General features: G+C 41.6%; 1 protein-coding gene across 1 annotated transcript in view; it reads right to left on the bottom strand.

The window, feature by feature from the left end:
• Nucleotides 1–26,926, bottom strand: part of Lmbrd1 (LMBR1 domain containing 1) — a 108,167-nt gene that overhangs the window by 24,426 nt on the left and 56,815 nt on the right. The window contains exons 8-9 of the mRNA XM_023718734.1: nucleotides 21,222–21,347; nucleotides 18,940–19,092 (exon numbers count right to left, since the gene is read on the bottom strand). Coding sequence (XP_023574502.1) covers nucleotides 18,940–19,092; nucleotides 21,222–21,347 — 279 coding nt within the window. The remainder of the gene's footprint in view (nucleotides 1–18,939; nucleotides 19,093–21,221; nucleotides 21,348–26,926) is intronic.

Here is a 26,926-nt window from a genome sequence, read left to right as displayed (position 1 = left end):
GGATGGGTGGGTGGGTGGGTGGGTGGGTGAGTGGATGGATGGTTGGGTGGGTGGATGGATGGTTGGGTGGGTGGATGGATGGGTGGGTGGGTGGATGGACACTGAGCAAAGTTCTGACATTTCTGGAAAAAGGGAAAGCCTGTGCATGCTCACGGCTGTGTACATGCTCAGCAAATGTCTGCAAAGGCCCACAATCCCACCTCTGCCTGACAGTTTGGCCGGGTGAAGTTACAGAAGTGCCTTCTCACATGCTGAGGTAGGGGACTGCACACACAGAGCCCTAGGAAAAGACTGGGAGATCTAAATGTTTCAGAAGATCTCTGTCCAATCTTTAACAAGCCACCTGGACAGCAATTATAGTGACCAGTACAACATGGAGTACAGACTATAAAATAAGTTCACAAAGCTACTACACAAATAAGAAATAATAACATTATAACAACAAATTATGTGTCTTAAAATTTTTCAGATTTTAGTAAGAACAAAAATGAAACAATAAATGAAACAACCAACCAAAACAGGATGGCTAGAAACAACTAATACAGTAGGGAAAACACAATAGTCACTTTTTAGAGAACCTAGCTGCTGGATTTACTAGACAAAAACTTTAATTGCTGGCTTAAATATGTTCAAAGAACTTTAAAAAAATGTATCAGCAAATAATAGCAATGATGAGATAAAAATTATTTCTTAACAGTAAATTGAAATCCCGGGAAAGAAAAAATAACTGCAATAAAAAGTTCTTTAGAACTATTAAGCTACAGATTTGAACAAGCAGAAGAAAAGATTTTGCAATGTGAAGACAAATCAATTAAGATGTCCCAATCTTAGTAACAGAAAGAAATAGAAAAGAAAGAAGAATCTTAGAGACTTGTGGGAAACCATCAAGCAGACCAATTAAGTTTAATAGAATTTGAAGCAAGAGTATGAAAACAACACAATCATGAAACAACAACAAAATAAACCAGATGAGAGAATGGCTGGCCAATGCCTTTCCAAACACGATGGAAAACAATTTCTATATCCAAGAAACTAGCCAACTCCACATACTAACACTCCGACGTCCATATATACACATAGAAAACTAAGAAGGAAAACAGCCCGCAAAACCACAAGGCGGAAGAGCTCATCACGTGAAGCGTGGTCCTCGCTCCTCCAGGAAGCCCTGAGGTCTGAAGGCGGTGTGGAAACAAACGGGACAAATGAGGGGAAGGGAGCCTAGGTGGGGAGCTCCACGCAGAACGTGGGCTCAGCAGGCCAGCACCAAAGAGGAAAGATGAAAGACAGGTCAAATGGCTATCTTCTCAGACACACTGCCAAAACGAACTCAAGAAGAAACAATCCACAGAGCTGTAGTAAGACCCTGCAGGGTGTGTATACTTACTCTAAAATACAAAAAATTCTGGATCTTACTTGGACCAAGGATTTTCTCTGAATATCTGGACCTACATTATTAGTATGGAATGAATGCACATGCCTCAAAGTTCCTGTAAAACACTAGCCTCCAACGCAATGGTGTTGGAAGGGCTCTAGGAGGGAATCAGGCGAGCAGCTCAGGGAGGCGGCCCCCTGACGGAATTACAACTTCATAAAATAGAGACCAGCGCTTGCTCTTTCCACCGCGCAAGGACACAGCGAGAAGGCAGCCCACGCAGCGCAGTGAGGAAGCCCCCAGGATGGATCTGTCAGCACCTGGATCCTGGACTTCCCAGCCTCAGGAAGTCTGAGAAATACATGCCTGTTGCTGAAGAAACCCACTCTGGTGGGACCTAATAATCTGGGTTACAAAGCACATTAAGTACACAGAAGGGAGTGAAGGTAGGTCAAATGAGGTTCACCTCAGTAATATAAAAGGGATACGAAGAAGACCAGGAATACAAGTTGGGGAATGGGCCACATGCAGAAAAGGTCTGTATCAAGGGGGGCAGACGAATAAACAACCGCCACTGAAAATTATGAACAGAATAATTAATACATTGCATATTGTTGTCTTCATAGTAGTTATTCAGAGTACAGGATGCAGACATGATATCTCGTCTAAACAATATTAGTACAAATCTTTCTTCTCATTGAACTAAGAGAAAATGGCCATATATCTATCCTATTTTGTATATACATACATATATTTTGTTTTTCACTACAAAATGGTCCTTCATTTATATCCCCCTTTTTTGTTTTGTCAGAGATGGGTGTTCCCTTGTTGTAACTATCCTATTAACATGTTTTGAAACTGTCTCATTGCTATTTCTTTTTCCTTACAATAAAAAAAGAAAAAGACAGTAATATGCAAAGTGTTAATTACTGTAACGGTCCTACTAAGCTGTTTTGAAACTGTTTCATTGCTATTTTATCTTTTTTTCTCATTAAAATGAAAAAAATTTAAAAAAAAATTAAGACTTCTTGAAAGCAAGTCAATATTCCCCTATCTTGCATAAATATATCTATTAATCTGAGCAATAGATTTTATGATAAAAATGTGGCCATTGTAAATTTGCTAGTTGTTTTTGAAAATTTATAACATATGTATTGTTGCATGTTACCCTGTTTCTTTCTTTTTCTATTTTTGCTTGTTTTTTACTTTTCAAAATGAAATAAAATTAAATTAAAAATTAAAATAAAGTAAAAGTAGGAACAAGAAAAATAAAATTCAGAACAGAGCTTAGCAGGCCAGGCATGGTGGCACACAGCCAGCCACCTGGACACTGAGGTGGGAGAATCCCAGTGATCTCAGTGCCAGCCAGAACTACACAGCAAAAGCCTCGCTCAGAAAACAGAAATAAAACAAAGCATAAAGAACAAAGCTAGGCTACAAGATCACAGGCCCGGGAAGTCGCACTTGTGCTCGCTAATCACCGCGCTCACTTCGCACGGCGCCTCCCGTCACAGTTTCCCACACAGCCCTCCAGAAGGGATGCAGGGAGTGAACGGGGCAGCTTGCTCAGGTACACCCGAGGAACATGAGCACTGTGGCCACCACAGGCAGCGTCTGCCACCTGGATGTTAGTTTCCATTAAACACAACACGTCCGGAACAGTATCTTAAGTGCCTTTTCAAGATGACTTAAAAATGTAAATAGGCAGTGTTTCATTTTAATGGCTGTATAACACAGTACTCTCTAGTGTGGTGGTTACAATTCATTAAGCCAACCTCCTACTGATTGACAATGGCAATTTACTATGTGGTTATTAGAAGCAACAGTGTAAGAAACAGTGATTTCTAAAAATGTAATGGATTCTATTTTTAATGTATGTTTAGCTTTACAGAAAAATTCAAGATGCCTACAGCACTCTTAGATAACCTCTCTCCCCACATAATTTCTTCTACTCTTAACATCTTGCTTAGGCTGGTACCTTCGCTCTAGCTGATGAACGGCACTGACACACTATTATTACCTAAGTCAGTAATTTCCATTAAAATTCAGTCTTTGCGCTGCATTCTACAGCCTTTGCCAAGTGGATATGCATGTGTCCCCTCCCCTTAGAGTACCACCCAGAACAGATCCACTGGCCTAACGTCCCCGGGCCTGCCCCCATTCATCCTGCCCCACTCCACCCCAAGCGCCTGAGAGCCAATGAGCACTACACTGTCTCTACAGTTCTTCTATTCCAAGTATGAGAGTTGGAATAGTATGTAATCTTTCAGACTGGCTTCTTTGTTAAGCACTATGTGTTTGAGACCCCTCAATTTCTGTGAATTGAAGCTCTTTTTAGCACTACGTAACACTCCATTATACGGATGGACTGCAGTTTATCCACTGCCCTACTGAAGGACATTCTGATTGTGTCTGTATTTTGGCAGTTACACATAAACATCTGAGTACAGTCTTTTGTATGGTCAGTTTTTAACCCAATGGGGCAAACAAGCAGGGCTATGATTGCTGAATTCTACAGAACTATGTTTAGCTTTGTAAAAAAAAACACAAAAAAACCAACCCTGCCCCACTGCCTTCCAAAGCGACAGTGCCAGTGCGCATTCTCATTAGCAAAGGATGAGTTCCTCCTCCTCTTCACCCTTGCTGGGTTTGTAGTCAGACTTTCTTTAGGGTCTTTCCCCACGCTAACGGTAGGTGGGAAGCGGCCCACCACTGGCACCTGCATCTGCGATTCCCTAACGGCAGATGACTCAGAGGACCTTTTCACGTCCTTACTAACTAGCAGTAGTCTATTTGAAACAGGCCTACTTTTTCACTGGTTGGGGCCTTGGCTTGTATTTAAATGTCCCCCAAAGAGCCACAGAGTCATAGGTGGGGTTTTCAGAGGTGGCTGGATCTAGGATGCGTGGTGCTGGGATTAAGGGTTCCCCCCCGCCCCCCATGGGTAGCACTAGTCAGCAGGCTTTCAGCCCAGGCAGAAGAAGCCATTGCTGCTGCTCCTGCTGCCAGTGCTGCTGCTGCCTTCTGCATGCCCTGCTCTGCCATGGGCTACCCATCCTCTTGGACACCCCTCCACCATTCTACCCTTCCTTGGAACTGTATGAATATGGACTGAAACACCTACAAACTGAGCAGAAAAAATCCCTTCATTCTTTAACTTTAGATATTATTTTGTCTTAGCAACAAGAAAGCTAAGACAAGTGGCCGGGGGGATAGCTCAGTGGAATAAGCGCTGCCCTGGCAAGCGCAAGGGCCTGAGTTCAATCCCCAGTTCGGCAAAAAAAAAAAAAAAAAAAAAGAAAAGAAAGAAAGAAAGCTAAAACAAGTTGTATGTTAGTTTTGTGCTGCTGTGACAAAATACCTGAGATTGACTGTGTCTCGTGGTCCCCTGGCTCAACTGCTGTGGCCTGGGGTGAGGCAGAGCATTAGGTGAGGAGCGCAGATGGAATGCAACTGCCTCTCACCATGGCCAGGAAGTGGAGAGACCCGCTGCAGCAACATCAACTTCTTCTCCATTTCCTCCAATTGTGCTTAAGATGCTCATTAATCCAAATGAATGTCTGCTCCTAGAGTTCAAGCTGTGTGACAGAGTGGAGCACAACTCCAAAGCAGTGTGAAAAGCAACAACCGGGGGTGTTTCTCTTTCACGACATGCCTCCTAACAGGCTGCATGAGCAGAGTGCTTGTATCCATAAAACAAGGTGTGTGTATCCAGAAATCCAATAAAAAGTTACCATACCTAGAGACCCAAACTGAAGTCATAAATGCAAAATAAAAGGTGATTGTTGTCATGCTTTATTACTAATACTGCCTAACATAAAATACCTGTATGTATTGCCTTCCCTTTCAGCCAAGGGCAATAGTTGTTTGAAGTTTGTTTCTTCCTCCTTTTTCCCCCTTAGGAAATGTGCTTTACATGTAGGCTGAAGGGTCTGGGGAAGGGGAGTCTTTTTCTAGTATCATTAATCTTTAATACCGATGAGGACAGAAAGCCGAAGTCAGACATCTCTCGAGCTGCACACAATCTTGTTACTCAGGCCAAAAGCAAGGCTGTCACGGGGAATCCTGCCATAAACACAGAAGCCTGGGCCCTGCTTCGGGCTGACTAAATCAGAGTCTGTATTTTAACGAGATTTCCAGACAATTTTATGCATATTAAAGTTTGAGAAACACTGCCGTAGGAAAGTCATCCAGAAAATTAGAAGATTACAATAAAAAAGATGCCAAGTTGATCCATGTTAAAAGTTTGAACAGACAATTTTGTCTTAATGCAAATTAAACTCTCTTCTCTCGATGGCCATCTGACTTTCCATGTTCAGCTGTAAGTTAGGAACGGCAGGGATCTCAGTCCTTCCTTTAAATTAAGTAATTGAAATATTCCTCGCTGTTAAGAGGATAACCATGTAGTTTTCATTAGCAAATCTTTTGCTGTTTTTTTTTTATTTATTTAGTACAGGGCCTACAGGGTCTCACTACACAGATCGGACTTGTAGGGATCCTCCTGTTTTCAGCCTCCCAAGGGCTGGGATTATAGGTGTGCACCACCACGTCCAGTCTCAATCACAGTCTCAGTGTGCCCTGGGGGCGGGGTCAGCACAGGATGTGGGGAATCGAACCCTGGTCCCTGTGCTCTGCCTAAGCAGTTCATTAGCAAATCTTGATAGGACATTATAACAGGAATTACAATTCTGTGTAAACAGAGTTAACTAAGAGGTATAGGTTTATGTTACAAGTGCCTGGCTCATAATTTTTTTTAAATGTTAGATCAGAACGGTTCAGCTACCATTAGAAAACCTTATTTTCCAAGTTACAGAGACTCTCCAGTGATGGGTCAAGGCAGCGCCACTGAGCTCTGTGTCGCAGTTACACTTTCCTCCACTCTCTACTGGAAGCTGCTTACTTGCTCTAATGGCACTCTACGGAAAGCTCTTACAGAACCTGACAGTGAAGAAAGTGGAAGGGCAGGCCAAGATCTACACATGGGTAGGGAAGAGGTACTCAAGGCTTTAAAACCTTTTATTTTCAGATGTAAGAAAAGGTAGTACAATGAACTGTATCATACACTTAACCCAAACTCTCCAAATAGCAATATTTGATCTTATTTATTTTTCCCTCATATATACAGCTGAACTCTTTTAAGTTGCAGATAAAACTCTTTGGTACCTATTTGTGGTGGACTGCCAACTGGTGGTCAACTTTTATACCCAGTTAAACTGAACTAGCATGGTACTGGGTGAAGGAGGCCCACTGAGGGTTGTTGCCAGCAGCGTATGAGGCAGACCTGGAGAGGCTGCTGGAGGGTGTCAGGGAAGCAGCTGGTTCTCTTGGCCCACTCTGCGGAGTGACCTTATCATGCTGGCTTTCCTGGTGAACTTGGTCACTCTTGCTGGATGAGGAGCCCAGGATTCATTGTCATTGAGAATGGCTACAGTTCATTTTGGGGGTGCTCTGGTCCTTACTTTAAGCATTGCTTCCTGGCTCTGGAAGGGAAGATGGTCTACTGCTCACCCTCATAGAGAAGCTTGACATATTGACTTTCCTAATGGGAACTCAGCTTTCCTCATCGCTGTAGCCATCCTCATCCTGTCACCGAGGATGGCTACAGTCCTTTTGGGGGGAGCTCAGGTTTTTACCTTGAGTGTCGCTTTCTGGCTCCAGTGCAGACCCCTCAGCCTGCTGGCACAGACTTTCTAGCCTCCACCCCTGACCTTGGGTCTTCCTAGCACAGATCTGTGAAGTGAGCCTGCATGAAACGTTGTCCTGGGCTCTAGGCCTCCAGCTGGACTTGTGGGAGGCACTGTCATGGGCTCTGGTCTTCAGCTGGACTCATACAGGACATGACTGTGGGCTCCAAGCCCTCAGCTGGATGCTGTGGTCTTTAGTGTGCAGACAGATTTCCTGTACTATTTGCCTATGATTCTTTGGGTGATTCATTATAAAGTAATCTTGTAAAAAGTGTCCTGTATCATACTGTTCACCTTGCAGAAACCCCAAACTATGACAATATGTTTTAAAAATCAAAGATACGTCTCACATAATCACAATTTAATTATTAAAACCAGGAAGTGAATAGTGATGTAACACTGTTACCTAATAGTGAAATTATCCTAACTCAGTTGTTCCTAATGTGTTCTACAGTAACACCTTTTTTTCTGGTCCACAATGCAATTTGGATCATATATCTTTTTCTACTTTATAAAATGTACTGATATCTTCTTTAAGACCTAATTACCACAATACTCAACTCTTGTGTTCTACGTGCACTTGGAGGACAGGTGTATTTCCTACTACCCAAGGTAAGGCTGTGAGATTCAGACTATGGATTACATCTGGGTCTTTCATGCTCTCATGCTATTCTGCCTACTTGCAGCGTCCCTCCTTGGATATGGTGTACAGTAATCTCCTATTATCACTGTCACAGTCGTAGTTCCTTGATTCTCCCAGTTTTGGCTTCATAAAATGTGGTTATGGTGTTGTCTAGTATTCGTTAAGTTACTCACTATTGTTATCCTGAGTTTTCAGCTTAAAAAGTGCATAGGTTTGCACTGTGGCCATGACAAAACTACTGCAGCCAACACTAGCTGCAGGTGACACGCCCTGCGACAGCTTCCAGTTTTGATGGGTGAAGCGCTGGGAATGTGTGGCTCAGGCAAATTCTTTCTGCTTAAGGTATCACGAAGTCACAAATACAAGACGGCACCATGCTGTGCCCCTTCTGCCAGTGCTGGGAAAGGAGCGGATTACTGGTAGACTTCAGTTTCTTGAGGCAGAGAGCTCAAGTCTTCCTTTTTCTTTGCTGGCTGTCACCTAGGAAGCTGACACCATTCCTAAGGCTACATGTCACTGTCTTTTCTACCTTTCAACCAGCAACACCAAGGAGTGTCATTTTTTAAATACAGTCTTTTTTTTGTTTCTATTGCACATCACATAAAATCAACAGTGCCGTATGTGCAACAGACAAATATGTTTACAGGCTGTGGAGGCCCGCCATGTGCACCACAGTGCCCGAAGAGGCTCCCATGTGTGCAGATTCCAGATCAAACTGGAACCCAAACCTTACTTATTATGAAGTGCCACCACTGCAAATAGCTCTGAATATGGTTAGATTTCTTGACTGCAACCAAATACGTGAGAAAAACAGCCTAGGGGAGGAAACGTTACTTGGGCTCGTGGGTTCAGGGGTTGCAGCCGAGGTCACCTGGTTCTGTTCATGCTGGGCCTGTGAAAGGGCAGACAGTGGAAGGGCGCGGTGGAAGAACCTTCAGGGGCCTCAGAGTGAGAGAAACAGGCAGAGAAGAAGGGACAGAGGCCTGACACAGTCCAGGGTCACGCCCCACGGTCCACTCCTCAACCAGATCCCACGTCCCGCTCCAGTCACCTCCCAATAAGATCATCCAGTTAGGCTCTCAGCACTGCGTTAGTGCCCTTGTGAAGACGGGGCCACCATCCCCGAAGCCCCCTTCTAAATACATGAAACTTGTGGGGGTGGAGGGACATTTTAGATCTGAATGATAACAATAATCAATTCTCCCCAAACTTTTCGATAATGTAAAATAATGTAGCTACCTCATAGATTATAAACTCAATCCAGCTTGTAATGCAAAGCAAAAGATCTAGCAGAGGCAGGATGCTGCTGAGAAGATAAAACTGAGGCGCTTACGCTTATGCTGCCTAACTTCCCTGGCTGACGGTACAGTTCTAGTGAGGCAGCACTAGCAGAGACACACAGACCCTCGGGGAGAAGGAGCTCAGAGGCAGGCTCTGGCACAGACAGTGAGGCAATCTGAGCATCCAAGGCAGCAGCAAAGGAGACCCTGACAAGAAATGGTGCCAGACACCGGGATACCAGCAAACCTCAATCTTTGGTCATAAAAGTAACACAACGTGATCACCAACCTAAGCACAAGCATTAATACTTCCAGAAGAGAACAGGAAAAAATGTGTGTTAACTCAGGATAGACACAAAAAATATGAGCCAAAAATAAACTGAGTTTTATCAAAACTCAGCAACTATCCACTTGGCAGTATTAAGGAAACAAACCACAAGCTAGGAAATGATATTAACAATACACATACGTGCAAAAGTGCACGCAGTATAGAGAATTCTAGAAATTCACTCAGCAGAAAAATCTAATCTGATTGTTACATACTGCAATATATATACTGAAATGTCACACTACTGCATAAATATGCCCTATGTGTCAATTCAAAATACATATTTAAAAAATAAAATTGTAGCTTATTAAACATATATTTTATAGAAGATATACAGTCAATAAACATACAAAAAGACACTCAATCTCATTAACCAGAGAAATAGAAAGCAAAACCATGAAACAGCGCTGCCCAACATTAGCCTGATTCTTACAAACACTACATAAGAATGGACAAGGATATGAAGCAATTAGAAAAACTCGCACTGTTAAGGGAATGCAAAATGCTAGGGCCATTTTGAAAAATATTTTGGCAGGCTTTTACAGTATTAAACAAACATTAAACATTATAATAAGAAATTGTACTCCTGGTATTTATCCAAGAGAAATAAATGAGATTATATATTTATACAAAGATTTGGGTAAAAATATTACCCTCTGCAATATTCATTATAGTCTCAAACCGGAAACAACCAAAATGTTCTTACATTAGTGAGTGAATAAACTAAAAGTGACACAGGTACATCACAATACTACTCAGTAATAAAATGAAATGAACTACTAAAAAATGGAGCTAGACAGGTGAATTTTGAAAGCTTTCACTGTGTCAAGGAAGCCCCACAAAAGAGTTTATATTTCCTGATTCTACTTATGTAATACTCTGAAATAATTAAACCTAATCCTCAACTCATTTTAAATTTTAACCCTTGAGGGCAAAATTGACATGTTAAGAACTTATATACCGCATATGAATTTATAGTTATAAGTTTTGTTATATAACCACAAATCTAGTTCATACAGTTAAAGGTGGCAAATTAATGGTTAGCTCAGTTTGTCATTTTCAAGGTTGTGTTAATACTACTGGTACTGGTACCAACAGTGACATAACTCTTTTCAACAGATGTTCTTCCTAGTATTCAAAGACCAAGATTAAAAGATTAAGGAGTACAGAAAATCCTGTAGCACACTGCGAAAGAAATGGGCAGGGCCAGAAGGCAGCAAGTTCACATCTACAACAAACTGGAGAGGCAGAAACTTACAGGAGACTCAAAACCCAAAACACAGCTACATCTGGAAGATTCCTCAGGAAGTAGTCATATTTTAAGGGTCCTAAACACTATCAATAAAGCAACCCATCTTTGGCAATTTATAAACAGTCCCCCAAGAATTAAACTTAAAAAAATAAAAACAAGAAATGAAATGAAAAAGGAAATGAGAAGACATTTAAACAAGGAGCAACTGTAGGCATCCAGTTCACCAATGGCAAACGCAGGGGCAATGAGGAGGGACAACCGAAAGCCCCCCACCTGTCCCCTGAAGTGGTAACAACAAAGCGAATGAATGAGGTTCTAGAAAAAAATCAAATCAGAAAAAATTTCTCAGACAACTGCAGAGATGGTATCCACAATGAAAACCATGCTTAGTGACTACAGCAGATACAGACAAAAAAAAAAAAAAAAAAAAAAAAGGGGGAGGGGGGGGGGAGCTTGAGAAAATTAAAGAAGGCATGAATCAGGAAAGAACTGGAATCTATAAGGCAGATTCAAGCAGATCCCCAAGAGAATAAAAAGTCTACTGAAAGTACTCACAGCAGATTAAGCCCATGTGAGCACAGGATCTCAGATACAGAAGACAGGCTTGTGATTAGCAAACATGAAAAGAAAGATGCCTTGAAAACAGCAAGGGACCAAGAGGAATCAATACAGCCACTGCTAGATGAGGCAAAGAATAACAACTTAAGACTGACTAGAGTCAATGAAAAGGCAGGAGACAGCACAAAAACACATCACAGAAAACTTCCCTGGCAAAGTATTTGACATACAGGTAAGTGAGACATACAAAACTCCAATTAGCCAAAAATCAATAAACATTCTCCAACAGGCATATCATAATTAAGATTAGAGAAATTCAACATAACAGAATCTTAAAAGCTGTAAGGGAAAATAAATCACACAGAGTACAGAGTAGCTGACAGAACATGCATAAATAAATACAAAGGAACTGAAATTATCAGAATGTAGTGCAATGAAGTTGGAAATCAATGGCAAAAGAAACACTTATTTAATTAATAAGCCAGGCACGGTGGTTCATGCTTGCAATCCCAGCACTCTGGAGGATGAGGCAGGAAAATTGTTGCAAGTTCAAGACCAGAACTGGCTACAAAGTGAGCTCAAGGTCAGCATGAACTAGCACCCTCCTAAAGAACCAATGGTCACGTATGAAATTAAAGATGGTATTAGACAGTTTCTACAATTAAGTGATATCACAATATATTGGAACTTAGAAAACACAATGAAAGCAGTCCTAAGAGTGAAACTTAGGGCAGTGAATACCTGTATCAGAAAAAAAAGCAAAAGTCAATGAACAACTCAATGATGAACCTCTAATTTCTAAAAAAGAAGAGCAGACTAAGCTAACAACTCCTACAAGGGAGGCAGGGAATTACAACAAGTATCAGAGCAGAAATTAATACATTGCAGACAAAAAACAAAACAAAGAATCAATGAATCGAAGTTGCTTTTTTTTTTTTGGGTGGGGGTGATACCCAGGGTCAAACTCAGGACCTTGAGCTTGCTAGACAGGTGCTTAGCTGTTGAGCTATATCCCAGCTCAAGAATTTGTTTTTTGAAAGTTGACAAACCTTTAGTCAATCTTATCAAAAAGAGGAAAGAGAAGACTCAAATCCAGATAATTAGAAATAAAAAAGGTGAAGTCATAAGAGGGCCTGCAGGATTATCTATACCTACTTTGAAAATTTTTATTCTATTAAGATGGAAAACAAAGGAGTGAACAGATTCTTAGATGAATATGTATTAGCAAAGCTGAACCAAGAAGATATAAGAATCCTAAATAAACTTGTATCAATCAATGAAATTGAAGATATAATTAAACACCTAGCAACAAAGAATGCCTAGGCCCTGACACATTCACTGCTGAATTCTACAAGAAATTTAGAAAAGACCTAACACCACTACTTCTCAAGCTCTGTAATAAAACTGAAAGGGAAGCAATATTCCAAAATTCATTCCTGGAAGCAAGCATTACCCTGATACCAAAGCCAGAGAGGGACCCTACTGAGAAAGAGAATTACAGGCCAACCTCCCTATGGTGGTTGATACATTGTGTCAACTTGAGATGTCCAAAGCTTGGCTGGATTGGCTTGGCGATTCCATACCCTGGGGCGTGGAAGGCCTACCCTAGAGCGACTCAGCACAAAAAAGGGTACATAAAGGGATAAAGAAAGGCTTCTGCGCATCCCATTTCCTTAGAGGAGTTTTGATCTTTGCTGCGCCACTTCCTTGGACAAGCGTGGTCATCACAGTCATGCCACTTCCTGAGGATCTTGCTCTCCGCAGCTGCCACTTCAGAAGAGCTCCATTCTTCACAGCCACCACCACTCCCTTGGAGGAATGCTGGTCTTTACAGTCAGCACAGAAAAAAGAAGCTTGATAGACACCACTGATGCTGCTCCTCCTCTGTTCTTTGTTGTTTTCTGCTACCATAGACTGCTGCCTTTTGCCTTGGAGCCAGCGGAGTATGTACTGAAACCTTTCCTTTCTTAATTTTGGGTGTTGGCATTTTGTCTCAGCAATGAGGAAAAAATAACTGAGACAAAATTTGGGTTCAGGATTGGGGTCACTGGTGTTACTACCAGACCATGTTGTTCAGTGGTTTTTGGGAATGGCTTATGGGAAGAGATAAAAAAGGTTTGGAGATGTCCCCTGCTAGAGAAGAGCTGGAATGCCTTTGGCTCTTCTGTATGGGAGATGCTGGTCAGAGCTCAGAAGACCAGAATGCTGACAGAAAGCCTGCCTATGAAGACCAGGCCAGGGAGGTTTCTCCTGAGGACAACATTGGTTGTTGGACTCCAGATGATGTTATGGCTTGGCAGAAAGTCTGACTGCATTTTGTTACTGTCCAGAGACTCTGCCTAAGACTGAGATTAAGCACAGTGGACTAGTTAATCTTGCAAAGGAAATCTCAAGGCAGTTGAATGTTTTGGCAGTGGCATGGCCATTGGGGGCTTTTAGTCAGATATATGTTGAGAATGAGAAGCAAAGAGCCCAGCAAGATGATAGAAAATGTTATGAAGCCAAACAGGAAGTGCCAGGAAGGCTGTGGACTACAAGGATAGAGCTGAGATCACTATTGCTCAGGAGGAATAAAAGAAATGACTTGATGGCATCATAGGAAGCGGCAGTTCCTTGCCCTTTGCAGCCTCAGAACTGTAAGGGTGAGGGACTTTGCCTTAAAGAAAAAGACACAGAGCCCCATGTTCCAGAATGGAGGCAGCAGCCACACCAGGTTCCAAAATGCCAGGAGCATAGAGAATCTGTTCCTCAGAGTCAGGGTTAGAGTGCTCAGCAATCCATGCACTCACCCCCTATAGCCAAAAGAGAAAAAAGCCTGGCTACTGCTAAAGCTGGCAGTAGCCCTCAGCATCATCCACATGGCAGTGGTTTTAGGCACATGCAGAATGCAGGAGTTCTGAGGTTAAGAAGGCTTCCACCTAGATTTCAGAAGGCTTGAGGGGCCAGGCAATGTACCCCCGAGAGGGCGGTGTATACAGCTATGAATGAGAAGCCTATTCAATGAAAACCTCAAAGTTTGAAAAGGTCAGGAACATGGACTGTCTAAGGAGAGCTGCAAGGAGAGAGCAAAACCAGCACCAAAAAAAAAAAAAAAAAAAAAAAACAATGGGAGCTACCAGCACAAGTGCCATAGTGGTGAAGCCACGTAAGGCTTTCAGAGCTCACAAGTCATTACAGATTGCTTTGGATGTTTTACAGGGAACTACAAAACTTAAATGTTTTTGCCCTTCTAGATTTTGGCCTTGTTTTGGTCCCAACGGTTTGTATCCTCCTGTGTATACCTGTCAGAATGATAATGTTTATCTTGTGCTTTTTAATGTCGGAAGCATTTAGCTGTTCATCTGTACAGGGGCTCACAGCTACGAGTTTGCCTTAATCTTGGGACATGAACTTTTCAGCAATGCTGAAACTGTTAAGACTTTGGCAACTCTTGCAGACAGACTAAGTGCCTTTACATAACGAGATGTGCAAGAGTCTTTGGGGGGCCCAGGGGTAAAATGTTATGGTTTGCATGTAATGTAATGTTGACAGACTTAAGAGTGATTCATAGATTGCTAAAGCTGTGTTATAATGTCCACATTGTAAAATATTAATAAGTATGCCTTTGTATCTGGAGACTGATTTAAAAGAGTATACATGAAGTTGCCAAGTTGACAAGGGGTGGACTGTGGTGGTTGGTACACTGTGTCAACTTCAGATGTCTAAAGCTTGGATGGATCTGCCTAGTGATTCCACGCCCTAGGGCATGGGGGGCCCGCCCAAAGTGATTTTGCACAAAAATGGTACATAAAGGGGTTGAGGAAGGCTTCTGTGCGCCCCACTTCCTTAAAGGAGTTCCAATCTTTGCCATGCCACTTCCCTGGAAAAGCTTGATCATCACAGCCATGCCACTTCCTCTGAGGATTTGATCTTTGCAGCTGCCACTTTGAAAGAGCTCCATTCTTCACAGCTGCCGCCACTTCCTTGGAAGAGTGCAGGTCTTCACAGTCAGCATAGAAAAAAGAGAGGCTTGACAGATGCTGAAACTGCAGCTCCTCCTCTGCTCTTCGTTGTTTTCTGCCACCACGAACTGCTGCCTTCTACTTGGAGTCTGCAGAGGATAGACTCTACTTACTGTGAACTAAATAAAACTTTCCTTTCTTAATTTTGGGTGTCAATATTTTGTCCCAGCAATGAGTAAAAAAATAAGTGAGACACTCCCCAATGAACATAGATGCAAAAATCCTCAATAAAATACTAGCAAACAAAATGCAGCAAATCATCAAGATTGTTATATACCACGATTGAGTGGGATTCATCCAAGGGATACAGCGATAGTTCAACATATATAAATCAGTAAGTGTAATTAATATTCTATGTTAAGAGAGCCAGTCTAAAATCATGTGATCATCTCAAAAGATGCAGAAAAGCTTCTGACAAAGCCTAGCACCCATTTATGATAAAAACCCGACAGAAAAATGGAATAGATGGCCTTTATCTCAATCTGATATCTATTACAAACCATTAGCCAACCACACACTAAATGAACAAAAACTGAAACATTTCTCTCCAAAATCAGGAACAAGACAAGGCTCACTCTTACTAAACAGTCCTGGAAACTATAACCAGAGCAATGAGACAAAAGAAAGAAATAAAAGGAACAATGACAGGAAAGGAAGAAGCTAAATTATCATTATTTACAAGTGACATTATACTTTACATAGATCCCCAAAGCTCCATTAAAATACTTCTAGAAAAAATAAGATAAAATACTGCTAGATTTCATAAACAAATTCATTAGTGTAGCTGGATATAAAGCCAACACTCATAAATCAACAGCGTTCCTGTACCTAAGTAACAAACTCACTGAGAAAGAAATTAAGGAGACAACACCTTTCACAACAGCATCCAAAAAATAAAACACCCAGGAACCAATCTAACAAAGGATGTAAAAGACCTCTATAGTGAAAACCACAGTACTCTGCGACAGGAGACTGACATGGCTATCAGAACATGGAAAGACATTCCTTGCCCTCAGGTCGGAAGAGCCAACACAGTGAAAATGGTCATACTTCTGAAACTGCTACACAGACTCAATGCAATTCCAATCAAAATTCCAACAACATGTCTCACAAAATTAGAGATAACAATCCTAAAATTCATTTGACACTAGAAGAAACTTAGAATAGCAAAGGCAATTCTGGGCAACAAGGGCAAGGCAGGGGGCATCAGAATCTCTGAAATTATACAACACAGTTGCAGTGACAAAAACAATGCAATACTGGCAAAACAAAACCAAATCAGACCTAACGATCAATGGTACAGAGTAAAAGAGGCAGAAACAGTTCCAAAATACTCAACCACCTTATTTTTCACAAAGGTGCCGAATGCATTCACTGGATGAAAGACAGCTTCTTTACAAAGATGCAGGAAAAAAAGAGCTCTGCCCTTGCTGAAGATAAAAATTGGGCCCCTATGTTTCACTATGCATGAAACTAAATTAAAAATGGATCACAGATCTAAATATTAAAACAAAAACATTATGTAGAAGAGAGAAGACAGAATAGGTAAAACTCTTGAAGACTCTTAAAGTGGTATAGCCAAAGATTTCATGAAAAAAATCCTGATCATTCAGAAACTATAACCAAAAATCAACAACTGTGATCTCATTTTATTAAAGCTTTTTGGCTGGGCATGGTGGTCAGGGATATATGTGCACCCATGTTTATAGCAGCATGATTTGTCACAGCTAAATCTTAAAAACAACCCAAATGCCCATCAACCATGGAAAGGATAAAAAAGATGTGGTCTTTTTACAAAATGAAGTATTACTCAGCCATAAAGAAGACTTTTATAGGTAAATGCATGCAACTTGAGATCATGCTCATAGGTGAAATAAACCAGATGTACACGTGTAAACATCATATTGTCCCCTTAGTGTGAGAAACTGAAAGAATAAATAAGATCCAAAATGTACAATAAATATTTCAAAATGGGAAGCAACTTCAAAAGGAGAGAGAAACTGGGATGGGGGAATGCAGAAAAGGAAGACAGTTAAAGAAAAAAACAGTAATTACATATATATGACAGTTAAGACAGTTACACTACTAATTTCTTTTAGTTTTTTGAAAAGAAAGGTTTGTGCTAATAATGTTTGGACAATTAAATGCTGATATCTTCTACTATGAGTAATTTAAAGAATATGCAATGTATTAACCATTATTACCTTCCTATTACCTTGTTTTGAAATTTTAGTTATTTTTCTTTTAAAAACAACTAAACCTTAATGACTGAGAGGACATCGGGGTGACCTCACATTGACTTAAGGGACTAAGGCAAGGCACAACATAGATTTTGGGGCCGTGGATCTTCTACACATGTACATATCTTTATTTGATAATGTCAATCTATATTCTCAATAAAGTTTATTTAAAAATCTAAGCATAGTCATCGAAATGAGACACACATAATTAAAGGAAGACAGCTGATGACAGAGACTGAGCTATAAATATTTATAAGACATTACAAAGAACTCACACTAAAATGCAGGTCGGGGGCACCATACATTCAGTGTTACAAAGACAAACACCCTGAGAAACAGGACGGGGCCAAGTCCTGGCAAGTTATCATCAGTTGGAGGCATAATTCAGCCTACCAGGCATGAGGCCCCGAACTCAATCCTCAGCATCACGTAAAATGAATAAGTCTCACAGAAGGTTCAAAGAGTGCTCATACTAAAAATTAAATGATTTAACTGAGTATGATATAACAAAACCTCTCTCAGAAGAGAAGCTCTTTAGGCCGAGCAGTTAGTACACCGCCTTCCTCATTGTCAAGGCAGACAAAGCGGCCCTGCAGTCCAACCTGACTCATCTTTGGGGCTTTCAGGAGCACCTGTCTCGAAGTTCAGTCAAAGCCCACATTCGAGCTCCCTTGTGCCTCACTTCAATTCAGTGCACTCACTGTGCTTTCTGAAAGAAGCCTGCACACCAGTGAGTGTGAACTCTAGTGCTCAGGACGCCCCCTCCCCGACACGAACAGGCCAGGTTAGAAATCTGAGGCCACAAGACTTACTCACTTTTTGGTCAGAATCATACCACTTGGCCTTAACTCGGTCTGAAACTCAGGTATGACAGTCCCAAGAGCTGGAGGCTGGCAAATCTGGTTTCCGAAAACTAGAAATAGTTTTCTATCTTATTTATACCTTTTTACATATTTTCAAAAGCATCATCTAACAACGAAGCAGATTCTTTTACTTTCAGCTAGCAACCTCAAGTTCTATGGATTGCAGATTTCCTACCATTATAGCAAAGGAAAATTAGGCCAAAGGTAAAGCTGGCCAAATAGCTCAGCAGATTAAAGCGCCTGCAAGCAGGTGTGAGGGCCAGGGGTTTGATCCTCAGCCTGCTGTACCAGCCCCAGCCCCAGCCCCGTCCCCGGGGCGCACTGAGAACGTGATTGAGACTGGGCATGGTGGCACACACCTGTAATCCCAGCTCTGTAGACAGGCGGATCACTAGGAGTCTGATCTAGTAGTGAGACCCTGAACACCCTGTAGACCCTTCCCTAAAGTATAGGGAAAAAAAGTAAAACTTGTAAAATATGCTGCCTTCATATTACATTATTTATCTGTATTTTTCGTTAAATTTCTTAATAACAGATATCTCTGTGTTAAACACGAGCAAATGAAGCTTGCCTGAACTACCAGCGAGCTGTGATTCCAAGCTCGAGCATTTGTATGTACACACTCAAGGTCACGCAGACTCCCCAGGAGAACAGACTCTGAGAGGCACTACATGAACAAGAGAAGAGCGACGGCGTAATTGGCTAAGCCTCTACTTACCTTCAAGGGACGCAGAGCGCCACAAAATTTTGTCCACCAGCTGTTCTCAATGAATGCTAAGTGCCTCTCTCTTTTCTTAAGTGTTCGTAACCTTTCTTCAAATTGCTTTAAGGCGCGTTTATCTCTTGCTGGCAAAGGCCGGCCATCTTTGCTCTGTGAGTAACAGAACAAATTAAAGGATGTTTTGTTTTGTTTGTACTTCACCAGCAAGGTCTTAATAAAGTACCCACGATTAGGAGCTCAAACAACACAATATTTTTAGTTAGACACTCCTTCAGCGTATTTAAAAACTGAAAAAAGATGGCAACTGCAATGTGACAATAAATTCGCTAAACCTGGAGCTGGGGCTACAGCTCAGTAGTATAGTGGCAAACATAAGGTTCTGATTTTGATTCCTGGCACCAAAAATAGTACAATAAAATAAAATAAAATAAAATAAAATAAAATAAAATAAATTTATAAACCAATGTCAGCATCAAAATGTAGACATGTATAAATTATTTTTCCTGTTTTCCAAAAATATGCCTAAGTTATATGGAGGTAATTATTTGTACAAACACCCACGAAAGGTGCCTCTGAGATGTGCCAGCCACTCCGCACCAGCATCACCTTCCCCGGCTCCAGGCTCCCGCGTCGCCCCTTCCTGTACACGGGCCTGCCCCTCCGCACCCCTTTGGCCATGTGGCTGCAGCCTCTGGCCTCTGCCCAATTCAAGCACCTCGGGCATGATGAGGTGGCTTCTAAATGCGCAGAGGATGAAATGTGTATCTGTTTGCTTTTATTGAAAGATCGAGAAAAAAGTTGTATGTGACACTGAAACATACAAAGACAGAAGGAAAGAGAACGTGTGTAATGTTCCCACTGAGTGGGCTCCTGGCAGATGCACAAGGTACCGCTCCCCAGCACCATGTACTTCAGGCTTAAGTTAAAACCCGAAAGCCTTCTAATAAGCAGATGCACAGAAGCACAAAAATCTCTCCATTTTCACACCATCAGGCTCTTCTGCATCTTAAAGCTTCCCAAACGCTCTCATTCCTAAGACCCACCCAAAAAGCTCGCTGGACACAGATCCCGAGGCCCCACCTCTAGAGAAGAGCTCTAAAGTGGGCCTAGAATTCGCATGTCTACCTAATCCCAGGGGACACTAGCGCGCTTGGCCCAGAGACTACACCTTGGTTTGAATTCAGAACTCAGATTTATAAACATGAGATTCTGTGTGTTGCACTTTTTATATTTTATTGATTGCACTGAATTTCCAACCAAACTTGGGAGCAGCACCCACGGACACTGAGTCTTCTGACCTGAGAGCCGACAGATTTCTCCATGTACCTGAGCCTTCTACAGACTTCTGTACATCCTCATTTCTATCTTAACATTCTTTAGTATCTTTACAGCTAGTGCTGCTGTGAGCGAGTAATGCTTTAGGTAGCCTTTGAGTTGCTAATGATTTCTACGTATTTGTAGCAAGGCGCCTTACTGGTTTTTCTAGTCTGTTAATTAATTCTCTTTAACTGTCTTGATGGATGATATCTGTAAACAACATGTTTTTTTTTTTTTAACCAGGGATTAAGCCCAGGGAAGTGCTTATGCTACTGAGTCATCTCCCTGGGCTCATTTAATCTTAATGTGTTAAACTAATGTATTTGCTAATGTATCATCTATGTATTTCTGAGATAAACCCTGATTATTAGAAAATATTTTTATTACAGTAAATTTTGAATTGCTAATATTTTCTTTTATATTAAAATAATTGCCTCTACCCTCATATCAAAGATAGTATGTGGTTTTTCTTTTTATGTGCTCTTACTGATTTCTTTAGCAGGCCCATGGTACTTTAGTAAAAAAAATAGAGAATGTTTTTCTCCTATGTTCTTTAAACAAGATTTGTATGATAACTGAAGTGATAAGGAAGAAAATTTTTAGAGCTCCCTTTAATGCAAACTCACTGAATGTAAACTGTAGCTTGTGCGAATGAAACACAAAATGGGAAACACAGACCACGCGATACAACACGGCGCTACATCTGCAACAACCAGGATAACTGAGGTTTTGTGCGGAAACAGGCAGAACTTTCCTTCTTAGTTGCTAGAACATTGACAGAATTTCTCAAACTGCCGATGTCCTATTATACAGAAGGTACTTTTTATAAAAAACAGGAAGGTTCTTAAAAGATACATTATTAAAACAATAAAGCAACATAAAAGCTTGTGGATTTGCCGATCTTGAGGGAACATCACGAAGTCACTTATAATTTTATGCTTCCCAGTGAAACACCAACTCGCCTTGGATTTGATCGCTTGGATGTGCTGCTCCACGTCCTCCATGTCTTCAGTGTTTTCTAAACGTTCGTACGCAGCACTTCTAGTGCCTTTTATCAGATTTAAAGGTAATGCAGACATACCATAGGCCTAAAAATGAAACATTTTTCATGAAGTTAATTTAAACATATTATCCACAATAATATTTTCAGTTTTCAGTTTAAACACATTCTTAAGAGTAGTAACTTAAAAGTGGGCAGTTGTGAAAGAGTAGTCACTGGAGAACCCGGGGTGTGCAAGTGAATCACAAATGCAGCCGCGTAATTCTCTTATTTCCACTTACATTTATGTTTGTAACACTGTTCCTGGATGGACAAGCTATAAGTTTAATATAAATAAAATACTGTATCACTGTAACGTGTAAAGCTTCAGGTTAAGTTAGGATCATGTGAGAAAGTAAAAACAAGTTATAAAATTGCTTTCCAATAAAAGAAATATAATTTTCTCCAAGTATATGCAGTAAACTTCAGAAAACACAAGTGTTTCAATACATACACGGTATCTGATGAATTAGTTTATGTAGAAGTTCTATATATTCAATATAACCAATTTTTTTGCTAAGTATTTTAAACATCTTCCAACCTCTAATTTTACCTACTAGTCAGCATTAGGAACAAATCAGTATATGCACTACAAAGCTCTCACTCCAGCTCCAAATAACCGCTCACAGCAATCACCAACAGAACACTCCACAGCATCTGCCACACGGCCGGGGCTTGGAATCATGAAGACTTCTTTGCTTTGGTTGAGACAGGGTCTCACTAAGCAATTCAAGCTGACCCTGAACTCATTATGCAGCCCAGGCAGGGCCTGGACTTGCAGCAAACCTCTTGCTTCAGCCTCCTGAATCACGGGATTATAGGCGTGCACCACCAACCAGACCACTGTTGACTTTTAGAGAAAACATAGAGAACAACCACCTGTCAGTCACATCACACTTGGAAGCAATATAAAATTATAATTTTAATGCTTTTGTCATTTTTCCTTTCAGCTCACAACCAAACTATTTTGCCCAGTCTCCTCTGCAGATGGATAGGGCCACGAGATGGAGTTGGGGACAACAAACAAGGTCAGACGTGAAAGATGTCACTTCTTAAACTTAATCTCATTCTCTATTGGATGAATTCAATTCTGCAATGTACTAACTGCCTAGAAGATTTTTTAGTCTTCCTTTAAGATGCTCCTGGAATTAAAGGCTATTTTCCAAAGTGCACTCAGGGGAGTGTGAGGATTCGGGGAAGGTGGCTCTCGACCATTACAGAAGGCAGCTAGCCACACACAGGCCTGTAAGGCAGCTAGCCATACAAAGTCCCGTCACTATTCTAACTAGGGCAATTCTGTTCATTCGTATCTCTATCTCTGCACATTTCTGAAATGTACATATATGAAAAATATATAAATGTACCAAAATTTCATGAGTTTTAAAATGTTGCTGCACCATTTTTTCCAATGAGGTAGATTTATTACTCTCATGAAGACCCAAATTAATGTAACCCTGTGTATGCACCAACTTGCTAACCTCATCCCATGCCTCACAATTGTTCGTGGTTCTTAAAAGCACTCTAATTTTGCACAACTACTTCTGTCCAATACCCACACCCTAAGTGCTCTCAGCGAGCACACTGACCCTTCCTGAGGCACTGGCAACTTTCAGCGCCACCTGGGTCCTCTCAGCTCATAGGCCCACATCTCAAGATCTGTGCCTGGTCTGCAAAGGTGCCTCGCCTGTTACCTGACAGTGTACGCTGGACGTTATCGGTCTGCACGCTTGTTTCATTACTCAGGCTGCCAAATCGGCCTCAGCAGCCCTCCCAGCCAGGCTCGCACACATTGCGGGGGACTGCGTGGCTCGCTGGACTAACTTTCTTTCCTCCTGCCTTTATTTGGTGGACAAAGGTTTACTAAAATTTTCTTTCTTTTTTTTTGGTACTTTTTGGTGAGGGTCTACAGGGTCCAGAGTTCCACTATGAAGATCAGACTCGCAGTTATCTGCCTGTGTTCATACCGAAGAGCTGGGATTGCAGGCATGCACCACCACGCCCAGTCTCAATCACCATCTCAGCACGTCCTGGGGGTGGGGCTGGCATGGCATGCCTGGGATCAAACTGCTGCATCTGCCTAAGCAGGTGCTTTAATCCGCTGACCTATTTGGCTGGCCCTTAAAATAATTTTTCTAAGATGATAATATTTAGCCAAAATCTTTTTAAGAACACAGAGTTCTTAAATCATATGAAGTAATTTCTTTATATTAAATTGATGACTTACTAGAGGAGCTGAACCAAATTCCTACATAGCTTAATGTAAAGGATTTTAGAAAATAAAAGTATGTCACTGATAGCTTTTTTTAAAATAATGTATTTAGTACAGGGTCTCACTATGTAGATTTGACTCAGTGATTCTCCTGTTTTCAGCTTCCCAAGAACTGGGATTACAGGCATGTGCCACCATGCCTAGTCTCAATCACCATCTCAACATGTCCCGGGGGCAGGGCCGGCACGGCTTGTGGTGCCAGGGATCGAACCCCAGTCCCTGTACTCTGCCTAAGCTGGTGCTTTAGTCTGCTGAGCTATCTGGCCAGCCCTCAAGGTAACAACTTTTGTAACATGAGGACAGAATACACTTTTTTCCTAAAGTTTTAAATGTCTGAAGAGAGCAAACAGTTGATAAGCTTTTAGCTTGTGTTTTAGCTTACATGCTGAAGTTTCAAGGATTATCAGAAAGTTCAACTATAATATTTAAATTTCTAATATGCTTGAAATACTTTTACAAACCATTCACATCTTTAACTAATAATTTTTGCATTTAACCTCAGACCTCTTTGGGAAAAAAAAGAGGTTCAAAATCTTTTTCAAAAATAAAAATTTTATTGCTTACTGCTGCCCTCTAGTGAATTTCAGGAAAACCAACAAGGTTAAAGAGATCGTACGGTAGTTGAAAATGCTCTTGGGATGACTACAATCACCTTCAATTTTATTTGACTTCCAATAATAAATCACCAACTAAATCTTTAAAAATAACACAAACTAAAAAACATTTCTTCTACCTTCTTTCACTGTTCAATTTAGAATGCCACCTTTTATCTATGTATCTCTACTTGGTTTAGAATGAGTTTTTAACTATAAAGGGTCAGACAAACAGCTACCACGTAACTTGTAAAATGTACCATTTAAGGACACACATGCTGGTAGAACTAGGGACACGATTCATTTAGTAAGCACACAAGACTAAGCGCTCAGTTCTAGGGAAAATACATATTCCTACATATCTTCTCACATTTTATGCAGGTGAAATGCAGACGCATCTTCATAGTGAAGGTATCTCATCGTCACTGGCTACGCAGTGGATGTGACACGGGGACAGTTATCTGCACAGTCATTAACCTGGTCCCACTTGGTTTACTGCATAGTCACATCTAATCAAATTACATGCATTCTTGGTATAAGTACTGGTTTTTAACTGGCATGTAGGTCTTGTAAAACAATGTTATAACTTGAAGTAAGGAAGTGCGTACGGAGACAGAAGGCCAAGCGGCGCAAGCAGGCACATATGCACTGGGACAAGCAGCCGCATCAAGGCCCTCGAGAGAGCTGCAGTCGGGTGCCCTGAGGACCTGAGAAGGGGATGCGCGCAGAGCAGCCATGCTGGAGCTCTCCTACCCGGGGTTATGCAAAGGAGCTGGCTTCTACGCTGCAAGACAAGCAGGAAGGACAAAACAAATTCAATTTACACACGGACATCTTTGCAGCTTGAGTAAGTCCCAGAAATGAGAGAGCACTCAAGTAAGGCTGTAGCATCAGTCCTGTGCTGTCACAGAAGATAGGATAATCAAACATGGGTATTGTCAGGCAGGTAGAAGAGTGGTATGATATAGAAGTCCATAAGACCTAATTCTTGCCTACTAAATATAAGGCAAGAATTATAAGCTGTAAGAAAGCAGGGGCAAGGGTCTTCCCTGTAACGGCACCTAAGATCGCAGGCATCTTACTACCAGGGGCGCAGACTCCAGAGAAATTCAGCGTCATGTGGAAGCTGAGGAGCGCTCTTTCTGAGGGGGACTTTGGTCTCCAGGGAAGAGGGCCTCTGCTCTGGCTCAGCAGGTCCTCTGGGCCAAATGATGCTGCCACCCAAATCAAGCTGAAGCTACTTCCAGGACAATGGCATGTGGAAGTGGAGCCTTCTGGAGGGTCCCTCGTAAGACTGGTGACAGAGATGCGACCTGGCTATTCCACCCTCTAATGTGTGAGGCAACACAAAGGGACGGCCACCAGCAAGCTAGGAAGAGCCTGTCCTGGAGGCCACATCTAAAGTTTACTGATATGGTCCTATTATAAAAAGGGTAGCCGTGTCTGTCTTAGCAGCCCAAGTAATATATTTTGTATACAAATATCATTATTCAACATGTTCCCACTTGGTGGCACCAAAAAAATTAAAATTCCCACAGAGACATTTGTACTTGGGAGGTTTCACTTTTTAAAAACCATTAGACTCCTTTTCAATTTAAACTTAAAGAAAAAGCAAACTTGCAGGGATCTGGCCTTCTACAACTGAGCGCCTGATGACTAGGCTGCTCCGAAGGGCCCAGTACCTTGGTCAAAATCTTTGTAAGACTTAACACACCAGTTTCTAAACTAAACAAAAATATATCATCTGTGGGGCTGGTGAGATGGCTCAGTGGTCTAAAGCACTTACTTAGAACAAGCTTAGCAAAGCACAGGGACCGTGGTTCAATCCCCCAGCACCACATGCCAGCCAGCCCCGCCCCCTGGTGGGCTGAGCTGACCACACACACACACACACACACACACATAATAAAAAATAAAATTAAATTAAAAAAAAAAATATATATATATCATCTGTGATATTCACCCTGGACTGACATATAAAGTAGGTCTAGTCTCAAATAGAAAATGTAGTTCCAAATTACATAACGGACAGGATTTTATATTTAGCTGTTTGTATTCAGGGTCAAATCCCTCTATTACTTCTCCACCTTGGTACTAACACCAAGGTTAGACCTCTTCATGAAAATGTACTACACCCTCACTTACACCAAACCAAACAAAAAGATCAGTGTTCAAGCTTTCTCACAGCATGTTACGAAAAACAACAAAAATAATAATTAGCGCTATTAACTACCTATTTATAATAAAACCACTGACTTGTGAATGTTTTCAATTAATATTCACTGAAACTTGAGTAATTTATAACAGTGCCCCATTTTTCAGAAGGGAAGCTAGGGCCAGGAGGTGAGCTTCCGTGCAGACTCACCCATGCCCGGGGCTCATCGCATGCACCACAGCACCCCAGGAACAGGATGTGGCTACAGGGACAGGTTGCTGCTGCCATCCTAAGTGAAGGAACTTAAGCTCAAACAGGCGTGGCTTCTCTTTTAGGAGAAACCCAAAGAAAAGATAGGTAATAAAAATAAAAAAGCAAAATAGAAGACAGAGAAAATAGGGAGACAGATGCTTCACAGAAGGGAAGGGACCAAGAGATGGGGGAAGCAGATAGGCTGGGGGGGGGGGCACCAGAGGGCTGTGGGACAGGGGAGATGGGGGAAAGAGGGATAGGAGAGGGGGAAAGGGGTAAGAGGGACGAGGGCAAGAGGGCTAGGGACAGGGGAGATGGGGAGACAAGAGGGACGGGGAAGGGGAAAGGGGGTAAGAGGG

The sequence above is a fragment of the Octodon degus genome, unplaced genomic scaffold (genome assembly GCF_000260255.1).
Source record: "Octodon degus isolate 3935 unplaced genomic scaffold, OctDeg1.0 scaffold00061, whole genome shotgun sequence".
NCBI lineage: Eukaryota > Metazoa > Chordata > Mammalia > Rodentia > Octodontidae > Octodon > Octodon degus.
The sequence above is the reverse complement of the archived record's forward strand: the minus strand, read 5'-3'. Positions and strand labels throughout refer to the sequence as shown.